This window comes from Scyliorhinus canicula, chromosome 4 (assembly GCF_902713615.1).
Source record: "Scyliorhinus canicula chromosome 4, sScyCan1.1, whole genome shotgun sequence".
Taxonomy (NCBI): Eukaryota; Metazoa; Chordata; class Chondrichthyes; order Carcharhiniformes; family Scyliorhinidae; genus Scyliorhinus; species Scyliorhinus canicula.
This window is the reverse complement of record NC_052149.1, coordinates 9,971,062-9,983,095: the sequence shown is the minus strand read 5'-3', so window position 1 is coordinate 9,983,095 and position 12,034 is coordinate 9,971,062. Positions and strand designations below refer to the sequence as shown.

At 50.2% G+C, this 12,034-nt stretch overlaps 1 protein-coding gene across 40 annotated transcripts in view; it reads left to right on the top strand.

The window, feature by feature from the left end:
• adgrl2a (adhesion G protein-coupled receptor L2a) overlaps nucleotides 1-12,034 on the top strand; it is a 683,083-nt gene that overhangs the window by 647,842 nt on the left and 23,207 nt on the right. For all 40 annotated transcript variants that reach the window (XM_038793693.1, XM_038793686.1, XM_038793688.1 and 37 more), the window contains one exon: nucleotides 7,601-7,729. In XM_038793693.1, coding sequence (XP_038649621.1) covers nucleotides 7,601-7,729 — 129 coding nt within the window. The remainder of the gene's footprint in view (nucleotides 1-7,600; nucleotides 7,730-12,034) is intronic.

Genomic DNA, 12,034 nt, shown 5'->3' with positions numbered 1-12,034 from the left:
AAGTTGCAACATCCTTCCAGTGTCTATCCTATCAAGCTCCCTCAGGATCCTCTATGTTTCGACTGTCTGTGTGGAGTTTGCATGTTCTCCCCGTGCCTGCGTGGGTTTCCTCTGGGTGCTCAGAATTAGGCTACTTGGCCCATCGAGTCTGCTCCACCATTCAATCATGGCTGATATTTTTCTCATCCCCATTCTCCTCCCCATAACCCCTGATCCCCTTATTAATCAAGAACCTATCTATCTCTGTCTTAAAGAAACTCGGTGATTTGACTCCACAGCCTTCTGCAGCAAAGAGTTCCACAGATTCACCACCCTCTGGCTGAAGAAATTCCTCCTCATCTCTGTTTTAAAGGATCGTCCCTTTAGTCTAAGATTGTGTCCTCTGCTTCTAGTTTTTCCTACAAGTGGAAACATCCTCTCCACATCCACTCTATCCAGACCTCGCAGTATCCTGTAAGTTTCAATAAGAACCCCTCCTTCTGCACTGAAGGGATTCTATAGATACTGTGGACAAGATCCCCTCACATTCTTCTAAACTCCAATGGGTATAGGCCCGACCTGCTCAACCTTTCTTCATCAGATAAGTCCTCACCACTTGAATGAGCCGAGTTGAAGCAGATTCGGGAGTCATTTTTAAAAATGGAATCGCATAAAGTCTTGAAGGGGAGAGACTGCAGGGCTACGAGGAAAGAGGCCTAATTGAGGCGATCTTTCAAAGAGGGAGAAGAGGCACACTGGGCCAAATTATTCAATCTGCAATGTCACACGTGTTACTTTAACCTAACTTGCTGGTTGGGAATCACACCGGATTGATACCCTGTTCAACTTCAGTGGTGAATAAAATCAAACAAGTTGGAAAAACTAGTGTTGCACCTGTTCTTCTCTCTTCTCGAGGGGTGGGTTAAGTTTAAATTCCCCCTCGGACCCTCCCTCGCCCCCAAATCTTTCTAGAATCGGCCTATTCGGCTCAATCGGAGCTGCAGTCTCTGCCAAAGATTTTCCCGGAGGAAAGATAAATTGAAGATCGAGCACCTTGTGACGATCTCACACTGCATTTTACATTAAGGCAGGGTAAACAAAATCAGGAGTACTAAGTGTGCCAGTTGCTGCGAAAGTCTGTTAACAGGTTTTGAGGTGTGCTCAAACGGGACTTTTCAGTTAGAGAACGGAGATTTCATGACTATCCTTTTGTGACTGCAGCATTACAGGAAGGATGTTGGGCTGCACACGTAGGGGCCGATTCTCCACGTCCCGCGCCGGGCCGGAGAATCGCCGCAACGGCGCCCCGACACCGGTGCGCGATTCTCCGAGGTGCGGAGAATCGGTGCCATTTGCGTTGGTGCGGCGCCGGCTGAGGGCCGCTGGAATCGGCGGGGCCGCCGATTCTCAGGCCCGGATGGGCTGAGCGGCCGCTCGTATACGACAGAGTCCCGCAGGCGCCGTTCACCCCTGGTCGCTGCCGGCGGGAACTCTGCGCGAACGGTCGGGGGCGGCCTGTGGGGGTGCTCCGATGGAGTCTGGCCTGCGATCGGGGCCCACTCTCCGCCCCCGGGCCTACTTTCCTGCACAGGCAGCCCCTAAACACCGACGCCAGGTTGAGTCAGGGCCGGCACGCGAAAGAAGTGCCCTGCGCATGCGCAGGTTGGCGCGGCCCAACTGTGCATGTGCGGGTTGGCGTGGCGCCCATTTGGTGCTGGGAAAGGAGGCTGGAGCGGCTTGAACCGCTCCAACGCCGTGCTGTCCCCCTGTGGGGGATAGAATAGGTTGTACCCGGGCCCCGTTGGCACCGTCGTGAAACGCAATGGCGTTCACGACGACATGAACACTTGAGCTCCATTTGTCCATTTGGGAGAGTCACCCCGTAGATTTTACTCTGCACCCTGCCCCCCCCCCTCCCTGTTGTTCATGTTTCCTGAGACTGTTTAAAAATAAAAGTTGCATTCATACAGCACCTTTCATATGTCAGGGGGTCTAAAATACTTTGTAATTTGCTACTTTTTAATCCGTTGTAAAGTAGCAACAATTTACACACGGAAAGGTACCAAAAATAGGCAGGAAATTACAACAAGATGCTTTGTTTTAATATTGTTGGTGATTGGATCATTTTTGTCCCAAGGTGCCTGGGCATACTCCCGTGCTCTTCCTGGGAGACTGCCAAAGGATTATTTTATCGTGGTATCGTAGTATCCCTACGGTGCAGAAGGATGCCATTCGGTCCATTGAGTCTGCACTGACCCTTCGAAAAACCTCGGCCCAATCCCCAACCCTATCACGGTAACTCCACCTAACCTTTGGACTCTTCGGGGAAATTTAGCATAGCCAATCCACCTAACCTGCACATCTTTGGACTGTGGGAGGAAACCGGAGCACCCGGAGGAAACCCACGCAAACAGTGGGAGAATGTGCAAACTCCGCACGGGTAGTCACCCGAGGCCGGAATCGAACCTGGGACCCTGGTGCTATGAGGCAGCCATGCTAACCACCGTGCCGCACAGTGGATTTTACATCCACTTGTGAGGGAAGGTGCAGCCATAATTCCAGATCTTCATTTGAAAGTCGGTACCTTTCAGACTTTGGTAGGTGTTAAAGGACAACTTCAGTGCAGGAGGGAAGTGGTTTCGGGAGGGACTTCCAGAGCTTGGGGTCGAGGCAGCTGAAGGCAGGGACATCGATGCATTGGAGAGATGAAGATCGTGGACGCGCAAGAGGCCAGAATTTGAGGGTTAGGCAGAGATCTCGCCGGCTTGTGGAGCTGGAGGTTATAGAGATAGATGAGGCCACAGAAGGACTTGAATGTTAAAAATTAGGCCTTTGCAGAGAGGTCAGTGAGCACAAGGAAGGATATGAAAATGAAAAAATGAAAATCGCTTATTGTCACGAGTAGGCTTCAATGAAGTTACTGTGAAAAGCCCCTAGTCGCCACATTCCGGCACCTGTCCAGGGAGGCTGGTACGGGAATCGAACCGTGCTGCTGGCCTGCTTGATCTGCTTTAAAAGCCAGCGATTTAGCCTGGTGAGCTAAACCAGCCCCTGATGAGCAGACATATTATTGTCACAGGCGATGTGTTTTTTTGTAGTTTGCAGTCAATACTTTTGACGAGTTTTAGCATAATCGCCTCACCTGCAGTTTCAGCAAGGGTTGTCAGCAATTTAAAATTGAGCGGGTAAATTGCCGTCTTAAAACCGGTGGCTAGCGGAGTGTCAGGTTGTTGAGGCTAGCGCTGGTTTGCTGAAACCACTGGATAATAATTGGCGGGGGAGAGGTCCACACTGCAGACATGGAGGTCAAGTTGAATTTTCTATCGTCCTCGTGCACTGGCAGTGTCTAACCCAGCAAGGCGTGATCAGCAGTCCAGCTTGTCACCACATAAACTTAAATATGCGCAATTGGTGACACAACATTCTACCAGGGAATTTCAATTTGCTGTTAACTAGGCAACGAGACCAGCATAACTAGATTTCACATGAAAAAAATACAATGCACGACAAGGAACCAGACACTCGGGTATTGATGTGCAAATTTTATGTATTCATCGCCATGCTGTAGATCTGCTTCAGAGTCTAATTTATGGGTGCCATTTAAAACTACGTTTATTAACTCTTGTCAACTTTATTGCTGATAATTAATGGTATATACATCAGCTTTGCAGAACACAGTTGTCAGATTCCCCGAGGCCACTGGAGGCCACCTCTGATCCCAGGCCAGTCGAATCGGCACCCAGTGCCTTGCAATGAGGGGGAGCGGTCTGGAGGAGGCAGAATCAGCCTAACTGTGCGGCCATTCCTTCTGGGTTAGGGAGTGCGGCCTTTATTTTTCCGTTAACTCGCAGCTTTGCTCGCGAGGCCGGCATTTATTACCCATCCATAATTGACCTCGAGATTCAATGTAGAGGTGGCTTGCGAGGTCAGTTAAGCGTCAATCGCATTGCCATGGGTCTGGAGTCACTTGTAGGCCAGACCAAGTAAACCAGACAGATTTCCTGCCCTGAGGGGCATTCGTGCGGCAAATAGGTTTTCCCAAAGAGCATTTGGACAACAAGCATTTTATTCCAGATTTTATTTAATCAATTAAATTTAAATTCCCAGCTGTCGTGAGGGGATTTGAGCTCGTTACTGCGGATGACTGGTCTGGGCCTCTGACTCACTAGTCCAGTAGCACAGCCAGTACAATTCCCCTGGGATCAGACGCCAGAAATATTCCAGCATCGCAGGAAAGTGAGCCTCCTCCTCCCTGCCCAGTCAGCAGGGGTCCAGAGCTTGGAGGAAGGGGATGAAACGATCGCACAAAAAACAGCCGCAAAAGCCCCAAGGTTCCACTGGTCGCAATTGACAACCAGTCACAAGATGTCCCTCCTTGCCCCTCCTTTGATAAGGAAAGCAATTATAACCCCTCTTCCACACAGCTAACGAAGTCGCCCAACTGCCACCTGGCCCCCCCCTCCCACCCCGACCAAGTTGCCTAAGGTAGGCAAGGATTCATGCCCCAGGGCAGCACGGTGGCCTAGTGGTTAGCACAACCGCCTCACGGTGCTGAGGTCCCAGGTTCGATCCCGGCCCTGGGTCACTGTCCGTGTGGAGTTTGCACATTCTCCCTGTGTCTGCGTGGGTTTCGCCCCCACAACCCAAAAATGTGCAGAGTAGGTGGATTGGCCACGCTAAATTGCCCCTTAATTGGAAAAAATAATTGGGTAACCTAAATTTATAAAAAAAAAGGATTCATGCCCCATCCCTGGCCTAGATCCCCTCCCTCCAATTGACACGTAACACGAATAAATGGGCAGCATGGTGGCACAGTGGTTAGCACAGCTGCCTCACAGCGCCAGGGACCCGGGTTCAACTCCGACCTGTGTGGAGTTTACACGTCCTCCTCATGTCTGCGTGGGTTTCTTCCCATAGTCCAAAAACGTCCAAGTTAGGCGGATTGGCCATGCTAAATTGCCCCTTAGTGTCCAAATGTTGGGTGGGGTTACAGGGATAGGGTGGGGGGGGGGGACATCTGAGTGGGGTGCTCTTTCCGCAAGGTCAGTGCAGGCTCGATGGGCCGAATGGCCTTCTGCACTGTAGGGATTCTCTGGAAAAGCAAAGAGAGGCGTCCGTTTGTATAGCGGCTTTCCCAAATTAAGGATGCCCAAAGTGCTTTACGGCTAATTAAGTAGCCACTGCTGTAATGCAGCAAACACAGCAGCCAAGTTGCACACAGCAAACTCCCACACATAGCAATGACCCAATAATCTGCTTTAGTGACATTGATTTCAGGCGTTAACATGGCCTAGACGCAGGGATGAGTGCCACGGGATCTCTTGCACTCACCTCAGAGGGTAGACGGGCTCGGTTTTAACGTCTCAACCCGAAAGGTGGTGGCCAGAGTCCTCCGGGTCACTGTGATTCACTTTTCCTGCTGGCAGTGCATTCCCGCCAGCGGGTTTCACGGTGGCGTGGGGTGGTTTCAATGGGAAATCCCATTGGCAAGCGGCGCGAAGATAGAATCCCACCGCCAGCGAACGGCACGGCCGCCAATAAACCCTAAACACGCGGTGGGGGGACCGGAGAATCTTGCCCAGTGTCTCTGGCAGTGCAACACTCAAATTCAGCTGGCACCCTAGTGCAGTTTTGAAGGACTGCTGCACTGTCAGAGGTGCAGCACTAGGCAATATTAGGTTGGGTGGCCAAAATCTTCCTTAAAGAAGGTACATTTTGAAGGAGCATCATTAAAGAGGCTCGGACATGTATAGAGGGAATTACAGAGCTTAAGGCATTAGCAGCTGAAGGGGGGGTGGGGCAGTGAATACACAGGAGATCAGAGTTGGAGGAGAACACGGGTCGGATAGCACAGTGGTTAGCACTGTCGCTTCACGGCGCCAGGGTCCCAGGTTCGATTCCCGGCGTGGGTCACTGTCTGTGCGCAGTCTGCACGTTCTCCCCGTGTCCGCGTGGGTTTCCTCCGGGTGCTCCGGTTTCCTCCCACAAGTCCCGCACGACGTGCTGTTAGATGAATTGGACATTCTGAATTCTCCCTCAGTGTACCCAAACAGGCGCCAGAATGTGGCGACGAGGGGATTTTCACAGTAACTTCATTGCAGTGTTAATGTAAGCCTACTTGTGACATTAATAAAGATTATTATTATAGATGGTTGGAGGAGGTTGTAGACTTGGGAAGGGACAAGGCTTTTGAGCTGAATGCTATGCTTGACTGTTTTTATTTGGTTTGGGGTGGCGAATCACAGAACTCTGAAACTTCCCCATTCTTTTAAGAAGTTAAAAATGCAGATCAGGTTGACTTCACCTCTTGACCCTCGCATTCTCCCAGTTCCTGCCGCAGAAAGAAAGGTTTTGTGGGCTTTGGGGATAGAGATGAGATCGAAGCCATCAAGCAGGCATCCCAGAACATATATATTGCTGTCACGAGCTAATTTGTGCCAGATAAAGCTTGATTGACTATCACAGCTATACTGACTGTCATTGCACATTAATTACTCTGAAAAGGGGCAGTAGCTACTCAGTTACCCAAGTAACCACATCCTTCCTGTTCCCTCGACAGATTGCATCCACTCGTGTATCTTTACAATCTGGGGGAAAGCAAGGAATAGGAACTCACAACAGGACTGGGCTCAAACTCAAGTCCAAAGATGTCCAGGTTAGGTGGATTGGCCATGATAAATTGCCCTTAGTGTCCAAAATTGTCCTTAGTGTTGGGTGGGGTTACTGGGTTATGGGGATAAGGTGGAGGTGTTGACCTTGGGTAGGGTGCTCTTTCCAAGAGCCGGTGCAGGCTCGATGGGCCGAATGGTCTCCTTCTGCACTGCAAATTCTATGATGATGACAGCCCCACTTTAATTTATTTGAAGGGCCGGCTTTGTGGATTGGAAAATAAGATATTGCAGAGGTTTTGGTTACTGTGGTTAAGCGGATGGATTGCAGAAGCTGGGGCTGCTGTCCGTGGAGAAGATTGGTTGAGAGGAGGTTTGACGAAGGTGTTCAAATTCAGGAGGGGTCGCCACGGGATGGATAGGGGGAAACGGCTCCCGTTGGTGGAAGGGTCGAGACCCAGAGGGCACAGGTTTGACGTGATTGGCGGAAGAACCAGAGTTGCCACAGGAGGTCTTTCTCGCCGCAAGTGGTGAGGATCTGGAACGTACGTGCCTGAGAGTGTAGCGGAGGCAGATTTCAATCATGACTTTCAAAAGCAGCAATCTTGGGACGAGCGGAGTGCTCTGACAGAGAACCAGCATGAGCACAGAGGGCTAAATGGCCTCCTTCTGTGACATAACCTTTCCTGTGATTCTACTTATAGAGTGTAAAGGGTGACAGTGGCTGCAGTAGACTGCCTTCCACTTGTAATGTTACTGCATCAATGCCTGACAATGTTTTTGCCAGCTGCCATTTTGTTCATGGAAGCGAGATGTCATTTAAAAGTGGATCCAAAATTTCTGTTTCCCCCCCCCCCCCCCCCCCCCCCCAACACACAAAGAAATGTGTTAAAATATGATTTGGTTTCTCTGGAAATAAACCTGCATGATTGTCTATGAGTTGTTTATTTTCCTTCTTGCCGATATAAACCGTCTGAGCGACGCATAACTCTCCCTGCTCTTGTCTCCCGCAGGTTCGTAAAGAGTACAGCAAGTGTTTCCGCCACTCGCAGTGTTGCGGCGGCTTGGCGGCTGACAGCTCCCACAGCTCGGCCAAGGCATCGACGGGCAGGACCAGTGCTCGATACTCCTCTGGCAGTCAGGTACCTCGAGGCATGGGCATTTCTTCTGTTACGTGGTGGGGGTGGGGGGGGAGAGACTGGACAAGCTGGGGGTCATTCTCCTTCTGGCAGAGCAGGCCCGAGGGCTTAACGGGGGCGTCCAAAATCAAGAGGGGGTTTTGAGAGGCCAAATCAAGAGAAACTGTTCCGAATGGTGCGGAAGGACAGCGGTGGACACAGACTTAAAAGGAATGGGTACAAAAGCAGAACACCAGGGTGGAGATGAGAGAACGTTTTTTTTTTTCATGATTTGGTAACTTGACGGCATAACTGGCCTCAGCATTCGTGAAAGGATAAAAAAATTAATTGGCAAGAGGATATTCACTCAAAAGAGAAAATAATTTCAGGGCAATGGTGGGGGAGCAGGAGAGAAGTGGAGCTGATTGGATAGCATAGACAGGACGGGCCGAATGTACGATTCAAAATTCTGTCTACAAGGAGACACCGTGACACTTAGAGGCCCCACCTCTTGATTTTGCCGCACCTACATCAGAAATACAGACACAAATGGCCATAATGTCATTGAATGGAAAATTTGGACTGAATGGCCTGCTCCTAGCTTCCTGGTAATGGTATGCTTTGCTGCAAAAACCTGACATTCCTGCAATGCCCCCCCCCCCTTGTCTCCAGGTTGCATGTGCAATTATTGAAAATGATGATTGTCTTTTGCTAGCAGTACCTGACTCCGCTGAAGCTGCCCCTGGCTTGTTTTATGTGTGACGCATCGTGAGGTAGTCTTTGCCGTCATAACGTTGATGTTCCCATGCGTAGAGTTCAAACCAGACCCTCCTGTTGATGTGCTGCTGTTGTCTGTCAGACTTTAATGAGTCCCTAAGATGCAGAAGGAAGCCATCAACTCTGCACCAACCCTCTAAAACAGCACCCTACCACGGCCCACTGCCCTGCCCTATCCCCGTAACCCCACCGAATCTGGACACTGAGGGGAAAGTTTTTAGCGTGGCCCATCCACCTAACTTGCACATCTGTGGGAGGAAACCGGAGCACCCGGAGGAATCCCAAGCAGACATGGGGAGAGCGTGCAGACTCCACACAGGCAGTCACCCGAGACCGGAATTGAACCTGGGTCCCTGGTGCTGTGAGGCCTTCTCCACTCCACTGGCTGACATGCGTTGGACATTGAGGTGCATGGAAGCTGAGAGAAGGCCAGGTTCGTGTTTGGCTGCGATACCCGCCACATTCGGCCAAAGCTATTGATAGCCATTTGTCCGTTGTTTGCACCCAGAGAATGGCTGCTTGGGTGAGAGGAACTGGGAAATGGGCAGTGCTGGCGAGACTGCGACCCCTGGCAGGTGGGAATCAGATCCCTTGAGGGCAAGAGGTTGACCGAACTGGACAGAAAAGAGCTGGAGATTGGTGGAGAAGGGAAAAAAAATGACTGCATAAATATGTTGAGTAAAGCATCAAAAAGAAAGCATTCTGCCTTTATAACTGAATTCCTGATCTTAAAAAGAGGAAGACGTCCCTCTCCTTCAGGTTCCCTGGAAGTGACCCTTTCGAATGTTTTAGTTCCAGGGTCAGGAGATTGGTTTTGGTTTTGTGGAGTTGGTCAGGGGGGCGTTCAGTGTTGGCCCTCAGTCTGGTAGTGGGTAGCTAAAAGCTGCACCTGCTACACCCCCCCCCCCCCCCCCCCCCCCTCCCACCCCTGCAAATCCCCCATCTCCAAACTAGCAACCCGACCATCACTCAATTCTGGATTTGGCTACCCACCGCTTCTGAGCTTCCTGGGTTGACATTGGTAAAGCAGACAGGGTGAAGTTGCAAGGGTGCTGATAGATGGTCATACTCGGGGCGGTTCGATAGCTTTCTCCTTTGTTTGAGAGTAGGATCCTGCAGAGGGAACACAAGAGTTCTTTTCAGAGACTCTCCCAGCCCTGACACAAAAATTTAAATAAAGATCCATACACAGCGTTGACATTAACGCTTGCTGAATTCTGCTTTGTTTGATCCTGACTGAAAATCCCTCTCCTGGCATGACATGGTTGATTAACACACCCGTGTTTCTGAGGCAGACGCTGGTGGTTTTAAAACCCCAACTCCAGAGGCTCGAGTCCACAAAAACCCAGGCTTGATAATCCAGTGCCGTACTGAGGGAGTGCTGCACCGTCTGAGCGCTTTCTTTCAGACGAGACTCCATCTGTCCTCAGCGGTAGCAGGCCCCACGTCATTATTTCGAAGAGGAGCATGAACGTGTGGGGTTGGGGCGGGATTGCTTCCCAAGATTCCTCAGCCAACATTCATCCAAGAGCCAACATCACTGAAACAAACTATCTCCTCGTTACCACGATTGCTGCTTGTGGGAGCTTGCTGTGCACAAACTGGAAACTATGAGCAGAATCTTACCGACCTCTGACGGGTATGTTTCCACATGCCGGGAAGGAGGCAGGTAACGTGGGGTAGACGCCCTTCCCACCCCCTTCCTGCCCACCCCTGAGTGCTTCCCCATGATATGGAGGGGGGGGGAGGTTAAAAGGGCACCACAATTGGCAGCCTGCCCTCCTTATTCAAATTAATAATTAAGGGTTGATTAGGTTTGTTTTGCGGCCAACTCGTTGCCGACACCATAAAACATTGAGCTTGGGCAGCAGGAGTGGGGAGCCTGTTTTTTGTTTAATTTAAATGTTTGAGGAGTATGACGGAAGAAAGGGGGAGGGGTCGCTCTTCAGGGCTGCCCTTTGCTGATCATGGGGGATTGCCCTTGAACTGGGTGGCTTGCTAGGCCTTTTTAGAGGCAGGTAAGAGTCAACCGCATCGCTGCGTGGGTCTGGAGTCACATGTAGGCCAGACCGGGTAAGGGCGGCAGATTTCCTTCCCTAAAGGACATTAGTGACAATCGACAATGGTTTCATGATCATTTAACTTTGTAATTCCAGATTTTTATTGAATTCAAATTTCACCATGGTGGGATTTGAACCTGGCATCCCAGAGCATTTCCCCGAGTCTTAGATTACTAGTCTCGTGACAATACCATTACACCATCGCCTCCCCTGCTCCGTCCCTTGTTACCTGTCCTCTCCCTTAAAACCACCCCGGTGCGATTAAAGTCCGTGGTGAATCGCAGGTGGAGTATTTCCATAGCAACGAAAGGAACAGGACCGCTCAGCCCCTTGAACCAGTTGTGCCGTTCAATTAAATTGTTGCTGATGGTATCCAGCTGAGTTGCATTCACGAAAATCTATCTGCCTCATTTTCTTTAAACTTTCTGTTGAGTTTCCTTATCAACTCATCTAACCAGCAATTGGACCACCCCTTTACTCTTCTGTACTTTGAGGGAATGCAAACCCAATATGCGCAGTCTTATGATTTCATTCCATATCATTGTGGTGAATCTGCACAGTCCCCCGTCGAAGGCTAACCAGGTCTTCCTTGGCTGCATTGGCCCAGTTCTCTGGCATAGGGCTACACATTGTAGCGACGGAAATGCAGATTTGGGGTGCGTAGCTATCTAAGATTTGAATCATTAAAGAACCGACTGTAACGAACGCTTTCCCTGGTCTCCAGATTTGCCGAATGCAAGTTTTAAGAGAAAATTTAGATTTTCCGAAACACCTTTGGGCTATCTCGACACACCTCACGACCAGCGAGGGATTGCGTTTAAAGCACCGTCGTTTGTTCTGCGCTCGGAGATTGGGGTTACCTTTGTCCACACTCTACACTCAGAAAGTGAAAGGAATGACTCGTGTTAGTGTGTCTTGAGGGGGTTTTGATTGAGGCTGGAATGTTGGCTTTTTTTTTGGAAGAGTGCCACGGATCTTTCCAGAAGGACTTGAACCAAAAGGAAGAGGTTGTGACTTAACATTACCTCTGACGGTGTAGCCCCCCCCCCCCCCCCCCCCCCCCCCCCCGGGTAACTTCGGTGGACTGACTGCCAGCCTTGATTGTGTGCTCAGGTCCCCCAATAGAGCCCTGAACCCACGACTTTCTAATCCTGAAACGCAAGTGGCACCACATGAGCGAGGCTGGTGACAGCCCTGGGCTTTCAGTATAAATGATGGAGCTATAAAGCAGCAGATTTGAAAAGGGATTTCATTTTGTGTTAGCGTCCAGCACATATCTCCTTGTATGGAACAACACCATTAGTGCAGGGCTCTTTATCCCTACTTATTGATTTCCCTCTGCAATCTTCCACTTTATTGCATGAATCTGTGACTCAGTAGATGTTAACGTACCTTTGCCTTGTACCCATTTTACAGTCTGTTTTCTGAAGCATGCCTGAAATCCTTTTAAGCTGCAGCCTGATCTTTTGTGTGTCGCTTAATGTTTCGCCCG